Genomic DNA, 23,157 nt, shown 5'->3' with positions numbered 1-23,157 from the left:
TGAGCTTGTAAACGTGAAGTCCAATGATTTCACAGCAACTTAAAGCTATCCACATTGCTAAATGTACTTTGGAAAAGAGCTTTCACGTTAGGTATGCAATATCTGCATGAACAGATGTAGCTGGATAGCTAACAATTAATAAGGGTAATAATGTATCAGTTTTGCATACTAATAATTTTCTTCTTAATGCACAGTTCCTCTGGCTAGACCAGCATATTTGTACGCAAGTCCTTTAACTAACTTCTCACCACACACACTAGAGACATGCGCTTGTGGTCCTTGTTGGAGTATTCAGAATTAAGAAACTGTCCATTTTCAAGCCCACAATTTGGAAAGCAAAATACACCTCTCATAAGAGCTAGGAAGCCTTGATCCTATTAAATATGCTAATGTGCATTATGTTCTGTATTTTACTCCTGTTAATTCCTCTTTCAAATGACTTTTAGATTATTGCTTGTGTGATTTATAATCACCTCTCAGTGGATGATACAGGACTGTTACAGAAAACTGCAATAAAAGGGAAAATATACATGTAGATAAAGGTTGCCACGATACAAGAAACATAGAAGTATCATAAATGCATTAACAACAAAATTCACATACTATTGTATAAGAAGTGTTTGAAAAGTAAAGGGGAAAAGTTTCATCATAGAAGGGATTTTTTTTTTCCTATTCTGTATCATCAATTTAATGTATTTATTGTATTGATATGCATGCTTTTTCCTCCCACAAAAACTCTTCCTATTGCAAGAGACTCTTGCACCACATTTTTGAGGGGTGATTATGCCCATGAATTTCTAGGCAATAAATTCATTAAATGAGCTGACTGAAAAAATAATAGTAAATCTGTCCAACTGCATTTTCCACATACTCAAAAGATGACAGAATCATTAGTGTGCAATAAAGAAAATTATATGAAATTATTTTCTTCATGTTGCATTACACTGTCTTTGTAGTTATTACCTAGAAAATAATTCAATAAATACTAGTAGAAGCCTGCAGTAATGAGAATGGAGAAAAAATCCATAGAAAAACATTATTATCTGCTGTTACACAGCTAGTTACAATCCTCTTTATAAATTGATAGACCAAGACAATAAAATGGAAAAATGAAGGCAATACAGTCTTCTGTAGGTATATGTGCTAGTGGACGGACAGCTTTTTCTCACAGAAAGGACTATGCAGCATACAGCTCTAATGGCTACTTCCTTGAAGCTCAAGTTTGTGCATATTCTTCAAAAAAATTAACTGGTATTGTTGCTAATTAGCCTAAGTCTGAGTTTCTTTACAGTGTTCGTTAATCTTTTTGGTGGCCAGGACTTCCCAAGCAATGACATATTCTAAACAGTCCTTCTAGTGACTAGCATACTTCCCATTCACTAAATGGATATACTATTCAACTAGCGGCTATCCTCAATTTCTGACAGCAAAAGCAAATTATTTTAGCCAAAGAATCAATCAGATGTTCAATTTGACTTTTTCTAAATGAAAAGTTTGTTAACTCTCCTTCAGATTACTTTGAAGTTACGCTGTTTTATTTGTTTCAGACTTCAGAAAGTCCTAAAAAGTGACATGAATTTTGTAGACTGAGTTAAGAAACAAAGCATATGGCACATACAATATCACTGAAAAATATTCAAAACAAAATGTGGTCAGAATGCTATATGTACCTCTGGGTGGAGTTAGTTCAATCATGTTAATTTCACAGAAACCAACAGGGAAAATAGAAGGGGAAGTGGCATGGTAACAAAACCAATCAGACCCATCTGCTGCTTCTGAGCCATCAATCCCAATCATAAGATAGCCATCTGCTAAAACCTTTGTAAAGAAAAACAAAATTTTACATTAAATACCTTTAACTGTGTGATAAGGCTAAAAAGAAAGCATGCCATGTTTCAAAAGAGTGAAAAGTAACTCAGTAATAATGGAAGCACACCTAGAAGGACATTCAATTATGACAAAACAAAAAACCGCAAATCACACCTGTCTCCAAGATGGTGTGTACTATTGTCAAATGTACCTTTGTTAACTGCAAAGTTATGAGATGAACACTTCCTTTTTCTGATTAGTTTATTTTTCTCGTGAACACCAGTTCTACATCTAAAGCTTTATAAATCTACTCTTTAGCTTGCAAGGATATTCTGCACACCATTAATAACAAAAAAAAGACTCAAAATCATAACCACACTCCTCATTGGTACGGTTATGCAATTCTACTAAGCTACTTGTTATATTTTCTTCCTCTATTAAAACAGATTTCACATAGATGGGCTCCCTTTCAATCAAGCTAGGAAAGAAGTACACACTTAAAATGTCTTCATAGACTTCTGCAAGTAAGCAAGATGAGGTTTCTTTTTGAACAGTTGCAAAACACTTGGTATAATTAACAGAAAATTGTCCTGCAAATTAATCTCACAAACATATTATATTCTAATTAAAGGTAAGGCTAAATTTCCAGAGATTAAAGTCAAAATAAAAAAAATTTACATAAGTATATTCTTTTTCATAGCAGTTGTATATAAACAATTAATGAACATATTCCATAAACATTCACTGTGTGAATTAACTGCATTTATTTTCAGTTTTTTGTTTCAAACCTGAATAAAGGTGAGTGAAAAAAGGATTCCTATCTACCTTCCCAAAATACACATTTGTTTTCTTACCTTTCTAATAGTTGCCACACATATTGCCGAAAGGTTTAAGGGGTCTATAGCTTCCAATTTCATTCCTTCTTTAAACCATTCTCCAGCTGCGTCAACCTCTTTTACCTAAAGAATCACATAACAGCACCAGAAACTAAGAATCTAATAAGCCTGGAACAAAATATAACCCCACACTGCCAAAGAAACAGACTGAAATACCGGTTCTATCATCACTGCTTATGTCAGGGAGGCCAAATTAAATAAGTGCTTGAATAAAAGAAGTAATGCTTGTGCAGGGCATATTTCCAGGACTTAAGTAGAGTTTTAGGTCTGTTTTACACACACCAGGAACTAAAGATCCTCATCAACTCCAAGAAAACACTGTTCTTGCTAGCAAACTCACCTTCATAAATAAATGCGGGGGCGCATCAAAATGTCCATCCTGTTTCTTTGTAATATCTACAAGGAATAATAGTACATATTATTCAGAAGTTTTGTTAATAGAGCAGACAGTATGTTTTTCTGAATTCCTTAACATACCATGCAATCATTGGTGTGGGAGGCCCACAGTTTATAAGACGACTACCACAAAAATCTGGAGGACACAATCCATCTATTTTCCTTACTGACTTCTACCTGAAACATCACTATAACACAAATCTCATTTATGGAAAAAAACCAATATCCAATATTTATAAGAGCACTTGATTATGTCATGATATTGATACAAATATACATATAAGCTTTTGCAAAAAAAGGGGCAAGTAAACTACTTTGCAGTATGTTATGACAAAAAATTCTATTTATATATTTTTTATATAATTATAGATAATCACTTTAAATACATATATATGGCTGGTTTTAGCCAGCTGTTGAATAGTACTTTCCAAGGGGTATCCCTGGAACTCTGTTAGAGACATTATTTCTGGGAAGTAGCACTGTTCTTGATTTCTCTAACTACTCTTATTTATAAATGGTTTCAGTGAAAGTTTAAGTGCTAGGAAAACCAGAGGTTTTCCTGAAGGGATGCCTTGTGGAATGTTTTACAGAAATTCTGTTTCCGACAAGGGATACAAGCTCATTGGAGCAGAAAAATATTAAAACACAGACTTTTTTTTTTTTAGAAGCCTTAGATATTTCAAATTACAAGTGTTTTTGTATTTTAGATAACAAGGGCCTTAACTGTGTACCATCTATTAGGCTGTCACTTCATCTTCCCTGCCCATCTCCTAAGGCCCTCTAAAACATGTAAATCTTGCAACATAGAAATATTAGATAGACCCTAAACTTGCAAGTAAAAAAAAAAAATCAGTATCTAATAGGATACTTGTACATGTTGTATTGTACAAAAAAGACAAATGTGAAGAAACTAGGAGTTCGTGGAGCAGGACTGTGTCATTCCAGGTATCACCATGAAAAACTAGGTTTACCATACTTGAATATTGAAGTTCAAGGTTTTCCTGCCTAGACAGTTTGTTAACGACTACTAACTGTTGAATCTTTCTAGATACCAACACTACAAATCAACCTGAAATTTATTTTGGCTTTTCCAATGCTGCAAAACCCACTAATTATACTTTTGACTGAAACTCCTGAATGTAACATAATTGGTAAAACCCTTGGGCCGCATTACATAAATTTTTAAGGGTCATTATTCAAGCTAGTCTTATTAATTGTATAAAGTGACAGTACTGCTTAAGTCAGACTTCTCCAAGCCAATACTACCCACAAAGACACCTCTAAAACACAACAAGCTTACCAGATCTTTTGAATCTGTGTCCTATACTTCGAGACCAACCAATATGATGAATGAGTGGACTGTACATATGGCACCAGAAGTCATCAGTTTTGTCTTCACTTTCTTCATACACCAATCTTAACCGTCCCCCAATGACACTTTCTACAACTGCTACCCTTGTTCGACAAAGGTGTGTTTTGTCAACAACTTCTACTCTCATGGAAGTTTTGAATGGATACTGCATACTCTCAGACACCTTAAAGTAACAGAAAAAAACCCATTCTGTAAGAATATACTCTTTTTCCTCAGTCATCTGTCTTCTCCTATTGAAATGCAGTATCAATGCACTTTTCATTTAATTCAAGTACTTGTTAATCAACCTGCAAAAATGACACAGATTATTTCACTTATATTTCATTGTACCTGGGGAGAAATGAAATGTTTCAGAAAACTAAGTAGAATAGATCCTACAATGCTTTAATTGTATGAAGTACAGCCCCTAATACAACTCTCGCACAGGTTAGAGGAATTTTCCATTGACTTAGTGAAAGTTTGTTCAGTTGTTAACAATGGATAAAATTACCTTAAGAAACAATTTTAACCAAAACAAAAACAAAAAAAGAAAAGGTGGGGTTTTTTTTCTTTGTCATCCACTCAAAATATAGCACTTTAAAAAATCGGACTAAAATACTTTATTATAAAAAGGCATGGAAAACAAACCTTCAACATAATTAAAGTTGGCCACTCACAAACATATTTCTTCATAATATACCAAAAAGAAAGGAAGAGAATGAAAATAGATGTTAATCTGCCTTGTGAGAATACATTTTGTTTAAAAATCAGTATCTGTCACTAGCCATTTCCATTACGAACTCCCCAAAGTGCTGAGATCTTGCCAATTTAATTTGGCTTCCAACCGAGCCAATTTTTAAATAGAAATGAACAACTGCAGAATGTTTTTTGGTGATTTTTTTCTTTTTTTAATATTAGATGCGGTGTAAGGCAACAGATAAGTCTCATATTCCGACTAAAAGCTATGTACCATCTCACAATATTAGTAAGTAAACTTACAGCACACTATACAGGCAGCTGCCACACTTAAGACATGACTTAGACAGCAAAAAAATCTAGTCCAGAGCAGATGAGAAGTATTAAAAGGTATGTACATCTAAATATGTGCTATATGAACACATTTTGTTCAGTTTCTTGAAATAGTGCATGATAAAAATAATTCCTGAATTAGAAAAATCGGTTTTAATTTTTCTTATGTATTACAGGGTAGCTTATTAGCACTTTTTTTTTTTTTTAAATTGGGGTATTTTAGAATTACAATAGACTAACTAGTTTTTAAAGAAAATTACTGTGTGCTAGAGGAAACAGTTTTCCAAATACATACTGACAAGTGTGGACATAAATGGAAAATAGAGATTCAAAGGAAAACTGTATTTAAGGGAAGAAACTACTGTATCATCTTCACTATAAAAGGAGCTCATGTGCCATTGTAAAATACTTCAGTTCTTCACATTGTGCTGCAATTTCGTTTATAGTACATCATTGATATTGCATCAGCCTTACCTTCTGAGAAAAGTCAGGAGGAAGTGTTTTGGCACCAGTAAGTCGTTTCACTAGAAAAGCTTTCCAGTTTGTGTATTTGTGTTGGATGGCTGTTGCAAATGAAGGGGAAAAAATAAGCCACTGATTTTTTAATTGTGTCCGTTAGAGACAATATTAGAGTCTGGAATATGTAAAGAAGAAATCCCAGATGACTGTTAAAAAGCCTGGATGACAATAATGACAAAAACCTCTTTAGAGAATGAAAGCTACCCAAGATTAAGTTTATGGGTATGTCAGGGCAAAGAATTTAATAACAAAATATAAATAAAATCAGTGCATCTTCACATCACTGATTAGCTAACCGCTTCCACCTTGATCTTAAAAACTTTAAGTTGCATCAGATGGGCTACTCCAAGAAACACTTTCAGCATCAGTCAAGTCCTTATTTTTCCAAAAGTTAAAATGATTTATTCATAACTGTTGAAAGACTTGCTATGGTAAAAAAATACTTTGATATCTGGAGCATGAGCAAATTTGGTTTAATAAGGAAAGATTTTGATATCAATCAGTAAGGCTACTGTTTACATACTTCGAGGAGGGACTAGGGGCTTCCCACTGGTTGCACACCAACCAACTGGGTGGATGTCAGACCCACAAACGTTGCACCAGAAGTCAAGACTTGAATCATTTTCAAAGCCTTCATATCTTAGCAGAGCATTGTAGCCTGAAAGAAAGCAATCCCATTTAAAAAAAAGACAAAAATTAAATAAGACTATAAAAAATGTATTAGTATTTCTTTACCAATCATAATGTATATTACATTGGATTTTCTAGACTATAAATTTTTATAGAACATTATTCTTATGGCACATTTCTGCATGTTATTAATGCACAGAATGGATTACTTTGATAAATGTGCATGTGCTATCATGTAAGTCAAATTTTAATTAAAATTCTTGAACTATAAACCTTTAGAAGTTATATGTAGGAGGACAAAATTAATTAGTTACCCATAGTATTTGCTTTTTCATCTTAGTTATGTGACCTTGAATTTTTAACTTCTAACCAAGAAAAGTGATTTGTATAACGAGGCTTACTTGCTAGCTATTATAAAATTTCCTATCTCCTCATTCTGCACCGCTTTTACTGTACTCTGAGGCAATATAAAAAAACCAAACCACTAGCCATTCTTAAGCATCACTGAAACCACTCTAAAACAGTGTAATGCAGTGATAGCGCTAGAACATATAACCTATTGACACAGCTCTGACAACCTAACCAGTGTCAACATTATACTAACCAGGTGACCACTGACTAAATTATTAGCTCCCTTCACACAGTTATTTTTATTATTTTAATAACTTCAACTAAAATATATTTACCTGCTAATTTTACAATTCCAGCTATCCAGAAGACTTTGGTAGGTAGGCTGCAGTCTGTGTTTGGAACCTCCACTCGCACTCCTTCTGAGATATCACCCCAGCATGTCCCCATAGGTGCCTATCATTTAAGGTAGGGGGGGAAAAAAGTCACCAGTTCACCACATGAAAATACTTATTTTTTGTTTTATCAGTGTTTTACGAGTGACTTAAGACAAAACAATCAATATACACGATAAGACATAAGCATATGTTTAGAAAGCACTCTTTCGATGAAAACCTAGCTTGGTTTTGATTTGAAGCTTATGTGTAGTATTGTAATTGTATACAATTATTACTGTGTATTTCCTGCAAAAACTATAGGATTCCAAGTTTAAAAAACTGTACAGCACAAGCACAAACTGCATATACTCACAGGTCAGCTTTATTCTACTGTGTTTCAACTTGGTGCAGGCTACTGATTTTAGTGGGAATGGTGTAATTCCTCTGCAATTCTACTTACAAGAAAATTATGGTACCTTAAATTCATACCTGTACCACAGACATTAGATTCTGTAAATCAGAAACATTCCTGAAAAAATGGCTAAAAGTTATTTCTTGAATATATTCTGATGATTTATTATGGTGGGGTTTATTACCCACTGGTTCACATCCTCTCAGAGGAACAGGCTTTCATATCACCTGCAAGTGATCATTCCATCAAGCAAGCAAAAAGAAGAGAAGGCTGAGTGGCACCTTTTTAATGAATGCCAAAAGGAAAAGCACAGCGAGATTCCTCACACACTATCCTGAAGGCTTAGACTAATGTGTTAGTAACAAAAAGAAACACAAGCTTGATGAACTACTAAGGATTTGTGAAAACTAGAAATAAAAATTACATTTAGTTGGCTATCTCAACAATGTTTTGTTGAACAGAGCATCGTGAAAAGATAGTCAAAGATGGTATTGTAGAGATATCAGAAACACACAGTGCTGAAGAATTTAAAACCTTAAAAGTTACTCAACTGAAGTTATATTGGCAACGCAACAGAAAATGACTCAGTCTGCATTTCACTTGAGAGACCAAGAAGGGAAAGATTTGGATTTGGGGTACTTCAGAACAATGGTTATATCAATTCTAAGGTGTTCTGAGAAAAATAAATTCTTATCAGTTCAGAGAATATCCAGATATCACAGGGACAATTAAAGGGATCCTCTGGTTCCATACCATAGTGGACAGACAGTATTCTAAGGCTCTCTTATTTACAAACCTCTTTGCAAACAAAGAATTTAACTGCTCAGTGCAAATAGCCTCCAACTTCACAGAATTCTGGCCAAGAGCCACAAGTAAAGAAACTTGGATTACTCCTGAATGATTGCAAATCACAATACTGGAATTTTGCTGGCAATCAGCAATAGCCAACTAGTAGCCCTAAAAGCCAAAAACTTATCTTAAAAAGGGATACCCTTAACTAGTACAAACATTTGAGGCTAGGCATGCAACACTCAAAACTAGTTTTAACTATTAAAGGAAAAATAAGTTATTACAAGTATGCCAGTTTCTTATTCTTGAAGCCTGGTCTCTTCATGTTCTGCTATGTCCCATCTACACCAGTCTAAACTGCAGAACTCTTTTCTGCCACCTGGCAGACAGAGGAAAAAACTCTAAAGATGATGGCTTATTTTCACACACAAAATATGCAGATACAGCTTCTTAATCAAGTCCTATTACATATTCTCTATCATCTCTAAATTGACATGTGTAGATTTTTGAATTGAATTGGGGAAATAAACTTTTCAAACTGCATATTTCAGTAAATCTTGTTGCCTTGTATAGAGATACAGATCAGGCCAAACAATCTAAAATAGCAGTACTGAATAATTTCATAATCCAGCTGCACTTAATTGACAGATATTTTACTGCCTGCTCATCTATTCAGTTGATTCAGAGAGAAAAGTATATAGAAACACTTCTCCTCACATCAAATAGTAATGGAAATGTCAAAAATTTTTATTTCTAGAACATGGATTGGTATAGAGGGAAATAGCAGAAAGTTAAATTTGTCCTTGTCTGTGAAAATATTGGTTCTGCTAGTTCTCCTACACCAATCCATATGGCTCACCCTTTAGAAGAAGGAAGCCATCCTGTGTAGCATCACTACTGAAATGCCAGATAACACTACTGTCTTGAAGTGATGGCTTACAGTATACCTGGTATACTGTGCCATCTTTTCCTTTTTCACTCATTATGAATATTCTTAAGGGAGGAAGACTGGATAAACCAGGGCTATAACAGCCATCTTCCTTCATGTCTTCTCTGTCTTCATCTGATTAACCAATCAATGTTTGCACAGTGCTTTGAAAAACTCAAAGCACTATGTAAGCGTTAAGTCTTATTCATCTGCTGGCTGGAAGGGTAAATCTGAAGTCTGGATTGGCATAGTGCGAACTAGCAGAACCATAATTTACAGGTAAGAACAAATTTACCTTTCAGACTCATGACGAAGAGATCCACTTCACGTCACTCCCAAACAAGGAAGATCTGGTTCATCGCTTCCTGCGCCAGGAGATGACTTGAGAGGGTTTATCTGTGAGCAGCAGCTGCCTTCTCTGCAAGGTAAGTTGCAATCAGGAAGGTCCTGTTTGACAGGAGCACCTAAAGGCTATGTATCCCCACATGTCTAGCTGAACAAAGATCTTGTGGGTTAAATGAGCTCATGGCTCTTGTGGCTTCTAAAGGTTTTGGATGGCACCGACATTGCCATGATTTCAGAGTTGAAACTTGAATCAGGATTTTAATGGCAAAGTGATGCTACCAATTCCTGAAGCATAAGGCTACAATGCTGAAGGCTTGTGTGTGAACAGTACCCCAACAAAAGGTAATGCCAGAGCAGACAATATGCAAAATGGTCTAAAGTTAAAAAGTTCAAAGCAAAGCACTGCCACCTGGTGTAAAATCCTGGAAGAGCTCCCTTAGAGCAAACTATTCGTTTATTTTAATAACAAAAGAAACCAAGAGAATGAAAATATTTCAGCTCAGAATAAAATTCAACTGGAAGAAAGATTGAAAAAATTCTTAACTTCAGGAAATATGCATCTCACAAGCAACAGAGTGGAAAAGAATAATTACTATTAATTGTGCATTAAGTTGTACATTAAGTAGTACTGACAAATGACTCAAGGCACTGTAGTTGCTTTCATTTCTAGGAATAGTTTGAGCTAATAAAAGCAAATATAGAAAAAACTGTTTAGAAGAAAATGAAATTGGAATGCAGGTTAGCAATGAGCCCATTGTATGTTACTAAGCTATAACACAATATTAAAAACATTAAATTAAGAGTTTTCATCCCTGCATCAGCTACTGCTGCATGTCTGATTAACGCAGTTTAAAAAAAAAAAAGCTGCAAGGTGCACAAACTGTAATTCTGGCTTTATAACAGGCTTCCTATATGACATAAACCAAAGCAGATTCTCTACTTCAGTTTACTGAACTATAAAGTAGGCATAGTTGTACTGTTGCTAGTGAATTTCATTAGTGTTACTCAACACGAAGTCTGGAATGAAGGTAACAGGGAAGTACAAGAGCCACAATAAGGGCGGTGAAAGACTGAAATTAATTCTTCCCATATGGAGAAAGAGATAGAGAGAACTTCAAGATTTAAATGTTTTAATTCTAAAATGTAACTACTTTAAATTGAAGAGGAAATAACTCCCCAGGCAAAAAAACTAGCTGATCTGGGAGAATTACATCAGACCTGAAATACTGAAGTATGCCAGGTTATTAAAAAAATAATCAATAAGCTAAATCCCACATTTTATAATTCCCTTAAATTTTCTTTAATATTGATCCTAATGTTCCCTATCAAATATCCATACAGATACACCCAGTATAACCAGATGCATATTTTATCTATTAACACATTTAAGGGTAGATGTGTCATGATTTTACTGTCAATTCAAAACTTTTGTTTTGAACAGATTAAGCTTTATATATTCAATCTCACAGACACACACATGTGCATGGTATCCACAATATGGATGGTAAACAAACAACTAATACAAACTTTTACAAATCAAAGCAATATAGCTTACAGAAAACATAGCAATAATCTTTCCAGACAGACAAAAAGAGTATTGTTTCTTTTATTTATCAACGGGGGGGCGGGGGAGGTGGGGAGGGGGGAGAGAGAGAAGGATCTAACAAGAGAGTACTAATGCATTTTCAGATCCTGACTGGTTTAAATAATATATTTTTCAAAGAAATAATTACAGTAAAACTAAATGCAAATCACTACCTTGTAACACTAACTAATGTCCACCAAAGAAGTAGAAATCTCCAAAGGATATTGCAGGAGTTGCATTTTACTTTTATATAAAAGGAAAACGGGGACAGAAAAGAAACAACATTCAGACTTAGCCGAACTGTTGCCATGCAGCTTGTGAAACTACTCAAGGTAAAATATGAAGATTAATATTGTATCTGTTCATAGTATTGGTGTACCATTCAACTTAATGAATGAAGCACTAAGAAAGGAAGATAGAACTCCTTTTAATGTGGAATGTTACAGCATAATTCACAAGCGACCCAACTATCATAGCTGTTTCCTAACTAAGGATGCCATACATCATGAAGCATTTGTTGTTATAATAGTACAGCCCACGTTATCAAACAATACCTTTTGATATGTACTTATGAAATTATTATAGCACGTACATAAGTGTGATAGCAAAGGGCAAACGTGCTTACTTAAGGACGTGGAATTTGATACAAATTCACGGAGCTATACTAATGCAAGGCTCTGTTCTGGGCAATAGTTAAGGCCTCTAAGCATAAAGGGTGCTATTCAGAAAGTGCCAACTGCCAAGAGCCTTCAACTCCTACTGATTTATGAGTTGACAGGGCTCAGCATGAATTCCAGAACTGGACAGAAAATATGTCTCTCTTCTCCCTTACGGATAACTTCCATGAAACAAAATGTTTGTTCTGATTGCAATTTTCATCAGATAGTTTTGAGCAAAATAAAACTTTTGTAAGAAGATGAAACACTTCAAGTTCCCAAATAAATAAATAAATAAATAAAGGTATGCTGAGAAAACACTCTGTCAGAAAGTTTTTACTTAAGAGACAGCAAGTACTGACAATATTTTAAACAAGATCTAATAATTGGAATTTGACAAACACATTAAAGACAGGTGCTGCTAAATATTTTCCTCATCCCCTAATTACATTCTGTAATGACCAAGGACTTTCTGTTTGGAATTTTTGTAACTCTAATACAAAGAAAACCAACTTCTCTAATTTCAGATTTATAAAAACCCCTTCATTTTCCTCAATTTCTATCCTACCTGCCAGCACGACTGACGGAGAACCTGACCAAAAACTAAGGAAATAAAAAAAAAATAAATCCCAAATCCAAATGTGTAACCAAAAGGTCAGTTAAACATAATGGATCAAGTCTGACAATCTAAAAAGCCTTTTCTAACTACTTCTAATATTGCATGACCTGGTTGGTTTGATACTCTGTAGCGCATTTGATGATTTTGCACCTTTAAAGTGAGAAAAATAACTTCACAAGGGTTTAATAGTCCTCCTTTTACTTTTTTCTTTGTTTATGAGAGCATGTATGATGAGAGTAACTGACAGTGTTCGGAATGGTTTTAAAGGACAGATAAAAACAAACATACCTATCTAAAAAGTAGTCATACTACCGCAATTTACAATATAAGTTTCATAGTCCAAAGCCATAAAACTTATTTGGATATGAAAGTTTTGCAAAAATGAATTAAAGAATTAACATGGACTCTCTCTCTCTCATGCACACACACAAAAGGATAGCACATATTGAAAAATACTTACGTGTTTAAAACAGGTAACAGGAGCTGCTGTAAAGCTATTGCTATTGATGTAGTTACCCCAGCTGAAACCTTCCACAGGGACAGCTGCTAAGAGAAAGTTATTTTATTTAGGAAGCTGCTAATGAGCCACAAATCTTGTATTACCAAGAACTTGTTTCAGCTCTGTTCATATGCCATTACCTGCTTTAGTCTTTGCCTGGTTTTGTAAAGTTGCTTGGTATTGAGCATATGCTGCTAATTTAGCCACTAGGGGTTGTTTTTGTAGAACTTTAGCCTTCTTTGTTGGAGGTTTACCCTAAAACAAAAAAAAGCTAAGTAAATAAAGTCTTTCCAAACTCCCATCAGGAAATTTCCGTAGGTCTGTAGCACCTCTCTGGTACATTTAACTAAAATTAGAACACCAGAGAGTGGAAGTTGACTAAGTATCACAAAACTACATGTAATATTAAATAAATTTAAAAACCAACAAAGAATGTCCAAAACATTACTTTTGTACTAGTATTCCAACTTGAACCACATTATAGATTCATTGCTGTTTAACTAAAAAAAAGGTCTCTTTTAAAAGCAGGTCAAAATTTAATCTAATTTATACCAATGCAATTTCTTGGCATTTGTTGCAATGAATTTGAGATAGGATATAATGATATTTCTTGACATTTCTACGTCTTTTCTTGAATGTTACAAATATATCTTCATGATTTTTCGATTTCTATTTTAAGTGAACGGACCAAAACCCAGTTTGCAAATCTATATAGTTAAGAAAACCCTCGAAAACAAAACACAACAATTCTAAATAAACCTTTACGCTCTCTAAAGCCAGAAAGTATCTTGCGTATGAGATGCATGGAATTTCAAGTCACTACATATGTAGACTGAAGATTTTTCCTGATTTTTTTCTTGCAGAAGGGCCACTGCAGCAGAATTGAAATAAGGAGTCAGTATCCTCTGTAATTTGCTCTGCTGAGCAAAGCAATTTGTTCATTACTGATACGGTTTTGAGTTTTGGCTTACAAAAGCACTTCTCTTGTGAAAATTTTAATGTGTTAAGAAACTTGACTTATCTTAAAATATCATGCAAGTTTTACAAACACAGACTATAATAAGTATATAAAGAAAATGGTGTCTGTACCGCTACCTGAAGTCTGGCCAGAATGCTGGCCTTCTTGGAGTTTGATGAATAGCTTCTAGAGCATGACACACTGCAGAAGCGTTTTGTTTTAGAGTAAAAAGCGTCACGGACACCAACCATTCCACACATCTCGCATGTAGCTAATCAGAGGAGAGAAAGAGCCAAATGTTAAGGGTGTAATAAAGACCTCAGTAAAAATTCGGAACAAAGACGACATAAGGAAAGTCCTGTAGGTGGCACCACCAAACAGTTTCTTAGGGCTTGACCCCAAAAAGAATCACACAGAAAAATAACTTAAAATAAGACCACCACCACCAATGTCAGTAAAACACTTAAGAATCTCAAGTTCATTGATGAAAGGGTGCCTCCTTTCTGCTCCCTATTAATTTTACCACTGGTAGAAGTGAATGACCCAGCTAAATCAGCCAAAGCCAGTTTCTGTGTTTTTGTGGTTCTCAAGGAAACATCTGCTTTGAATCTGGGCCTGCCAGTCTTGATTTCCTCTAAATATTTAATACTTCCAACCCGAAATAAAACTCAGATCTCTTTTTTGAATCATAAATTAGTCTAGCCAAAGTAACCTAGCCCACCAATATTCTCTTCTAGCTGGAATCATATGTTTCTCAGGTTGACACCATCACCCACTGAGTTGTTCCATGATGAATAAGAGTTTGTGACCAACTTATGCCAATGAGACAATACCAAGATTCTACCCAGAGAGAGCTCTACTAATCACTAATGGTTTTGGCTAAAATATTTTTTACCCGATGATAAAAGCAATCTTCCCTTTTTAATTTTTTTTTTCCAGTATACACTAGCTCACAGCTAGTGGGTAATGAACAGGTATACGCTAATAGAATTTATACAGTAGCAGTAATCAAGTTTTCCTAGTACAGGGAGAAATATGTTTTAATATATTGCATATATAAGAAAGGGTAGAGAGAATAAATGCCCAAGCGTAGAGAGAACACACTGACATTTTTCTCAAAGCTCAAAGAATAAAAACAACATACATGAGAACATACACATGCATGTGCATATATACACAACACACATTTGATGGGAGGACAGATGTTCCCATACTATTTCTTTCCTGACAACAGGATTCAAAAATCTATCTTATTTCAGTTTAGCAAAAACCAAACAATTCCCCCCTCCCAAAACAAAGCAACCCCAACCCTTCAGCTGTTTTGGTCCCTTTTCAGTCAGGACCAACATTTGGGACTGGACCCTCACAACTCACAGCACAGACTAAAACCCATAAATATCAAACTCTTTGTATTCATGCACCACATACTTACCCATGCCAGATTTGCCATCTGGGTAAGTATAGACCTGTCCATTGTTCTTTATAATTGGGAGACTGGATGGCAAAGGAGCAACCTCCTCTTCACTCTCATCTGAACTGGAGCTGCTGCTGGTGTCCTCACTACAACTATCATAACCGTCAAACATCCCGAATGAATCACGTCTTTTCCTTTCTGCTCGTGAAGGATGTTCTGTCTAAAAATTAAAACAAACAAACAAACAACAAAACCCCCAAAGAATAGCAGAGCATTCTGAATGCAAGTATTTCAAAGTCAAGCTTAAAAAGTTTCAAAGGTCAAAGTCAGCCTTCAAAAGTAGATGTACTAACAAACTGCTCTATCAGCACAGATATACGAGCCATATATTGCCCATTAAATTAGTAACGGTATAGTCAAAACTAGCCAATTTTTGGTATTGTGATATACAGGAAGAAAAATCTATCTCACGATCCACTGAGAATACACAGTAGCAGTCCATACATTTCTTTCTTTTGGTGTCTTCAGACTTCATTAAACCTGATGTGCTGAATGACAGCCACACAGATCTTATATGCAAATGAGCACATTCCAGATGGCTGCAGCCAATTTCACTAAAATTCATTCATTTGAGAAAGCTGGGCAGAGAAAAGACAGTTCAATCAAGAGGGCACTATTCCACAGGAACAGAAATGAGAGTATATCTCTGCTCTTGTTGGCTTGTGGGGTGATTGATAAGTCACTCAGCTTCCCTATGACTCAGTTTCTCACGTGTGAAACAGGAGTACCTCTCTACCTCACAGGGATGTTCTGAGGATTAATCCATTAACAATTATGAAGAGCTCAGTTACTATGGCAATAGGGTCTGTACAAATGGTAAAAGATAGAAAGGGGACTAATTTGCCACTGTCATACACAAAAACTTGTTACATAATAGAGTTTTCCTATAACCAAAAAATCTGAGGCCAAACAAAACCATACAATTTTGAAAAGCACATAGCAGTTAAGCAATTTCCAACAAAAAAAAACATTAAAGTATAAACAATAGATTAACTGATGTCTCTTCTGATGCACATCCAATACATGCATTTTAATAGTGACAATTTTCACTTTATTAGTATCTTACACAGCTCTACTGCTACATATGCTGCCCTCATAAAGCTAAAAAATTAAAAAATGTCCAAGTATTTCCATTATCCTTAACAGCATCTACTAAGTTTGAGAGGAAATAACAGATAAAGAGAAGACAAATTCTACAATAGAAGCACAAGTTGGGAGAATGAAGTATAGCCAAGGAAACAGAAAAAAAATTATGAAAGCGTTTGCCTCTACTTTCTTTTCCAAGAGCTAATTTTATTTAAAAGTCATTGTAGACAGAAAAATAATAATATGTGATCAGACTTTTCCTTCTTAAACTGCATTTGGATTCACGGCTTTAAGATTTCATCACAGTAATTCCCCAAATCCCTTTCCTAGAGAGTATATGCCTGAACATCTTTATTGTTGGATCTCATCCGAGCCTTTTTCTGCCATGCTATCCCTTTATTTTGTAATATTCTCTATTCTCCTTTGCAATCTGACTAAATCCTATTATGGAAGGATTTCCTTATAGTTAAAAGGGAAACCTGATTTCCACACTGACCCAATCCTAGCATCCAATTAAAAAAAACCAACCAAACAAAAACCAGTAAGCACAAAAGGTTATGCAATAAGATAAACAAATTTAAAACACTTAAAGCAGCCGTGAAACAGAACAACAAAAAAAGTCAGTGTAATGTTAATTATGCACACATTCCTTAGCCAACAATCCAAAGTTATATTAAAACCAATCAAAACTTAGGATAGGGCACAACTTGACAACTCCTTGAAGGAACTGACACCTGACTGAAGTAGCTAGGGTAACGGTTGCAAGCATTAGAGGAAACGCTGAGCAATGGCAGAACAAAATCTAGTCCTGACCTGCACTGGTAACAAGTCTTACCTGTACGCTATTACTGATGTTATTAGCCAACAAGATGTAAGATCAGTTATTTGTTTGTGTGTGCACGTGTGTAGATTAAGGCAGAAGTTGAGCACAACGTTGCCATGGATACAGTGTTCTGCGAACAGTGCCAGTAATTTACATATCAGAACATGAAGACTAGTCATCTTCCTCAAGATTTCATGAGCTCTTTAATGTCTCACAATATTTAACTTTTCTTGACCACAGTCTCTGCTAAGAAATAAAATGCAATACCATATTAACCATCCATAACAGTAACACCAGAACACCATGATCCCTTCTAGTATTACAGATAGATATTAGTGGTGTTTCAGAGCCCACGGGCAGGGTCTCCTTCCTCATTCACTCATCCTCCCTAAGTCAGCTGATCTGATTTTACTAAGAGATTAGGGCTTCATCCCACATAAAGGAGGACTTCAACCCTAAGTGGAGGCTGCAGTACAAGGTAGTCTTGGGACATCCCTTTTCCATTCCAGACTGGAGAACTCTGGACCCACACGGCAGTTCTGCTTTGCCCAGTACTTTGCTGGCAGAGGTCTGAAATGCTGTAGCAGCTCAGAAGGAAGAAAAGTGCAGCCCATTCCTAGTCCCTCCAATTCCCAGTGCTACAGTAGAGAAACTCTATAGCCAGCACTGCTTCCACTGCAAGGGAAGGTGACACAAAAAATGGGAAGTTGGAGGCAAGATGAAGGACCAGTGGCACAGAAGAGAAGACAGGCTGCTCTAGGCAAGTTGAAGCATGGTGCAAGATTACAACGGCAGATACCGCAATAGCACAGTTGGCTCTTTTTTTGCTCTTTTTTTTTTGGTTCTTCTTTTGCATCACATACTTAGAACCTCAATATTACTGCCAAGCCCTCTTTGCCAAAATATCCACAGATGAGAAAACATTTTTGCTTTCTATATAGAAAGTTGGGCCCTTTACTAAGAAAATCATTCTTCAGCATTATACAAATACCTAAGTAGCAATCATCAAGTTTGTCAAGTTTAACTACACTGTCAAAACAAGTCTCAGGTTACCTTTCCATTTATTTTATATTTGGCCAAATCATCCCAGGTCAAGTTATGAGTGATTCAAAACAGCAGCTTTGCTTACTGTTTTAAAATAATACTGTAGTTTTTATAAAACATTTTTATCCAAGCTTCTGCCAGATAATTTATGTAGGACACTCTTAATGTTAATTTATAGTTATTGCCTGGATATTCTGGGGAAACTACTCAAAATATGTTTTGTGAGACTTGGAAAAGGTACGGTTTTGCAACAAAAAAATTACAAAGTACTCTGTATGCAGAAGTAGATGGAAGTTAGGAAAGATGATATGCAAATACCTATGCTGGAATTTTGCTAGAGGAGATAAAAACATTTCTAGTTTGATAATACACACCACTAAGGTTCTTCTCAACCCATGTTGAAACATAGCATTTGTAGAAACAAGTGAACAACACATGGAATATCTAGTAACCCTTCCTGCAGAACTTAGATGGAGTTTGCAAAAGAATAGGACCTCTAACATCTGAAACAGAAAAAAGTTGGGGTACAACTCTGAACTCAAATGTCAAAACCAGCATCCTTACAAAAAGGACAATATATGCCTCAAACAGAACCATACTTTGGTAACAGCAGCAGCCTGCAATTCCTGCCAAGTTCTTGCAAGTGATGAGCAGCAGTGTGCCTCAGCTGACTAGCAATGTCTTGTCTGTCTGACAAAGAAGCACCTAACCATGGTAGCTACAGGACCTCTATGAATGGAAGCCTCAGAAAGAAGAGCTTATTACCCTGCAAGGTGTTCCCACTGAATTTTGAGACACTGTCCATGAGAATGCAGTCCTTCACTCAAAAAACCTACCAGAGACTAACAGTAGTAGTAACTTAATCTAACAATTACAACCATAGTAAGATCAATCCATGTTTCACAATATAGGCATACAAAAGAAAAAAAAAAAAACCCAAACCAAAAATGAAAACGCAGAAAACTTTGCTACTCTTAGAAGCTGGATTTAGCACTAAAAATCATGCTGAGGAGCTTGTCTTTTCCTCAAAACTGAACCAGATTAGTCATCTTCACCTTCTAACAAATGAGGGAGTAGCATCCTGCCTATCTGCAAAACACGCAGGAGCAGGAGTATGGCTTACTAGAAAACATAGAACCTTGTAGCTGGTTAATACCAAAAGAGCAGTAGCTTAAGTAACTCCACCACTAGTAGAGTGTCTACTAGTACGTTAAGCGGAAGCAATGCACAAACAAAAGAACAAGACAAACTTTTCCGCATACTGGCTAAGGTTTATTTTGCTAAGGAGATTACCAGTTCCTCAACAGCAAAGATTTTTAGACAGAGCAATACAAAGTCTAGGGTAAGTGGGACTGGCAAATAAGCCTATACGACTATTTGCTTGGGGGTTTTCTTGCATACTTTTCTTTATTGAAGGGATGGGTGGAGAAAGGAACTCTTAAGAACTGCTTTCTTATTCTGCCCAACTTCCCATTTTCCTGTTCTTCCTCTCCTCCCTGTGAATACTTGGCAGCAATGTATTTTTAAGAAATAATCTTAATTAACCATTACACAAGGCAAATGGTACGATAAAAGAACATAGTTAAGGAAACCGGTTTCCCTAAAAGCAGGAAGGCAACTCTAAACAAATATGAAAAATAACTACTTTCTCACTCTCTTAACGTACAATCTTATATATATATATATATATACACAGTTGAATTTGGTCAGCAAACCAGTATGTATAGCATACATTCTTTGAGCATAACTACCCTTGGAGTATAAAAAAATGGTCACAAAGAGTGAACAATGCATGGCTAAAACACAAAATAAAACCATTTAATGTTAATTAGACATCAAATACTTACTCAGGAAATTGCTTTAGTGTCTTGATGAAGACTATGCTCAAGTATTGGCAAAATTTATGAGAAAGTGTTTTGAAGATGAAAACTTGGTACAAAAAAATGCCCCATTATTAATTAACCAAACTTCTTGCCCCCAAGTTAGTGCATCCTGGCCAAAGGAGGATGATCCAAAACAGTCACAGAAAGGTTTCAAACCACTCAAAATGGTTGTCATTACTACTGAATCAATCTGGTGCTTGAATTCAGAAAGGCAGCAATTTAGAGCTTTGAGTACAGGAGCTGTAGCTTAACAAAGGCCTACCAGCACCTATACAGATAGGCATCACTTTCTATATTCAGATCTAACCCCCAGAAACATGACAGAAGTATGGACAGATGGTATTTGAGGCCAAGGTCAACAATGAGGTCACCACAACCTTCAAGCCAAGGGTCTGTGATAAGACACATTTACTTTAATCACATATTCTTAACAGATCGTGCGTTTCCCATAGTGTATTTCCGAGTTGGTATTAAATTTGATGCACAGCTTTAGTTTTCAAAATGTTTCATTAATGTTTTATGCTACAAGCTTAGATTTAGCTCTGGATGTTAGCATTAAGGAAACAAGACGATGGAACTAATTTATTACAACTCTTCTGAATGTACGCTGGCCAAAATAATTTACTGTAGTAATACTAGCTTGCCCCCTGTGGAACTGAAGTCTAATTGTGTCTCATAGCATGACAAAAAAAAGAAAACTCAAACATGGTACCAATTTAAAGAAAACATACTTTCAGCTTTCATTAAAAACAAATAAACAAAAAAAACCCCAAAGCTAAACATCTTGGGATTCCTGGAAATCAGAACCAACCAAACTTACTTTTTTATACAAGCAACTCACCTCTATCTGGAAATGTGCCTTCCACTCTTATTATAAGTAAAATCTCTGCTGGAAAATTACAGAAATGTTTTTTCCTGTCTCTTCATTTGCTATGTATGACAGCATTTTGTCTGAAGCCAGTTTCTGCTGTTTGCCAATGGTTTTGTCCATAGCCTCTTCCCCAGGGGGTTTCACACAAGAGGGGAGACTCTTTCATAAAAAAATATATCAAATTAGCAGGCAATTTTGGAGGGGGGGATGTGATGATTAATATGTGAAATATCCGAGTTTTGAGAAAACTGAAAATCTGTTACAAACTCCATTATGTTTCTACAAAGCCCTTACAGGAGTATCTGGAAGAGGCAAATACTTCACTTTAAACACTGTGTTACCATTAAAAAAAACACCACCATTTAAATTTTAAAAAGCCAAAAAACACCACCAACCCAAAACCAAAATCTTCAACATCTGAACTCATTCCATGTGCTCAGAGCCAGATTCAGCAAAATATCACACGTACCCAGAGTGTACTGACTTACCTGAGAAATGAAGGTATGCAGTAGTAGTTTGCAGAAGGTATCAAAAGCCTTGCAAAATTAAATCAAATTTTAGAAGGTAAGAGAAATGAAAGCCAATGAGAGGGAACTTTTGTACAGATTATCATTACTGCCACAGTCACCTAGCTCTTTATAGAGAACAACAATGAAGAGAGTTCTTACTTTCAGTCTACAATCCTTTTACACGTGCACAAGCCTACACACTCTCAAGAACAACACCTAAACTATTCCTGTGGCATAAACAATAACTTCCACATAGGAAAGCATATACCTCTGCTATATTTCCCTACAGCTTACATTACATACTTCCTCTAAAAGATCCCTAGGCAGAAGCAACGAGTAAAAACTATTATTGATTGCCTTTTTAAAGGAATATAATGGTTTAGTTCCCATTTAATGTTCCAGATTAGACTCTCTCACAGCCTTTTTATTCCATTCCTTACAAGTCAAAATCGGACTGTTATAAACAAATACAAAAACCAAATAAGTTAAATGCAGGTTCTCCAACCTGCAAAATAATTTTAATTTAAAATACAGAAGACTGCCCTGCAGCTTTCAGTTTTAACTGGTTTTAGATGTGAAAAGTCACAAGGCTACCACCCACATTTTAAATCATTATTTTAAAACGAATTACTTTTTGACACACAGTAGTTTCTACCATAATCGGCATATGCTTTGTAGTAGGATTGTTTTTTTTTTTTTAAAGCCACACTGGACAGAAATTGCTACACTTTAAAACATTTCCAGCAACAACCTGAAAGTGAAACTGGTTTCACAGGTTTACTGCTCCTCACATCAAGAACAAAGTCACAATATAAACAGTCATAAAAATTACACAGAAAGGGGAACTGGATGCAAAGAATCCAAAGCTTTTGAAGTGCTAATATTGAAGAACACTCTACAGCACTTAAAATGAGCACGACTGGAAAACTAAACCTTAAAGGCTTTAACTCCAAGAGGAAGTTGCTGAAAACCCAGCACTTCAGCGGACCACTAAGAGAAGCGTATCCCAGTACGCCTGCATCGCTCAGTACGAGATAATCTGAAACTTTTTACTACCGATCCTGACTGCCGGCAGGAAGAAGAAGGGGAGGAAGGGAAAAAAAAGAAAAAAACCCCGAACAACAAACAAAACAAAACCCCAACCCAACCCAGCCCAAGGAGGCCGGTGGGGGGCTGGGGGAGGGCAGCTCTCCGCCAGCAGACGGGATCACAACAAAGGGGGAGCCGCCGCTCTCCGCCTCCACGTGCCCGCAGCTCCTCCGCGGGTGACAGGCTTCGCAGCGCTGCCAGCACCCACCCACGGCTCCCCCACGCGTGTCGT

General features: G+C 35.9%; 1 protein-coding gene across 7 annotated transcripts in view; it reads right to left on the bottom strand.

The window, feature by feature from the left end:
- The window catches only part of MBTD1 (mbt domain containing 1), a 39,813-nt gene that overhangs the window by 16,404 nt on the left and 252 nt on the right, over positions 1-23,157 (bottom strand). For 2 of the 7 annotated variants that reach the window (XM_010578681.1, XM_010578682.1), the window contains exons 2-13: positions 21,816-21,863; positions 15,579-15,780; positions 14,278-14,417; positions 13,329-13,443; positions 13,150-13,235; positions 7,317-7,434; positions 6,524-6,658; positions 5,956-6,044; positions 4,402-4,636; positions 3,046-3,101; positions 2,664-2,768; positions 1,671-1,818 (exon numbers count right to left, since the gene is read on the bottom strand). In XM_010578681.1, coding sequence (XP_010576983.1) covers positions 1,671-1,818; positions 2,664-2,768; positions 3,046-3,101; positions 4,402-4,636; positions 5,956-6,044; positions 6,524-6,658; positions 7,317-7,434; positions 13,150-13,235; positions 13,329-13,443; positions 14,278-14,417; positions 15,579-15,780; positions 21,816-21,863 — 1,477 coding nt within the window. Of the gene's footprint in view, positions 1-1,670; positions 1,819-2,663; positions 2,769-3,045; positions 3,102-4,401; positions 4,637-5,955; positions 6,045-6,523; positions 6,659-7,316; positions 7,435-13,149; positions 13,236-13,328; positions 13,444-14,277; positions 14,418-15,578; positions 15,781-21,297; positions 21,487-21,815; positions 21,864-23,157 lie in introns of all 7 variants that reach the window. The other 5 variants (XM_010578686.1, XM_010578683.1, XM_010578684.1 and 2 more) reach the window with 5 other exon arrangements.

This window comes from Haliaeetus leucocephalus, unplaced genomic scaffold (assembly GCF_000737465.1).
Source record: "Haliaeetus leucocephalus isolate CR32 unplaced genomic scaffold, Haliaeetus_leucocephalus-4.0 Scaffold646, whole genome shotgun sequence".
Classification (NCBI taxonomy): domain Eukaryota; kingdom Metazoa; phylum Chordata; class Aves; order Accipitriformes; family Accipitridae; genus Haliaeetus; species Haliaeetus leucocephalus.
The sequence above is the reverse complement of the archived record's forward strand: the minus strand, read 5'-3'. Positions and strand labels throughout refer to the sequence as shown.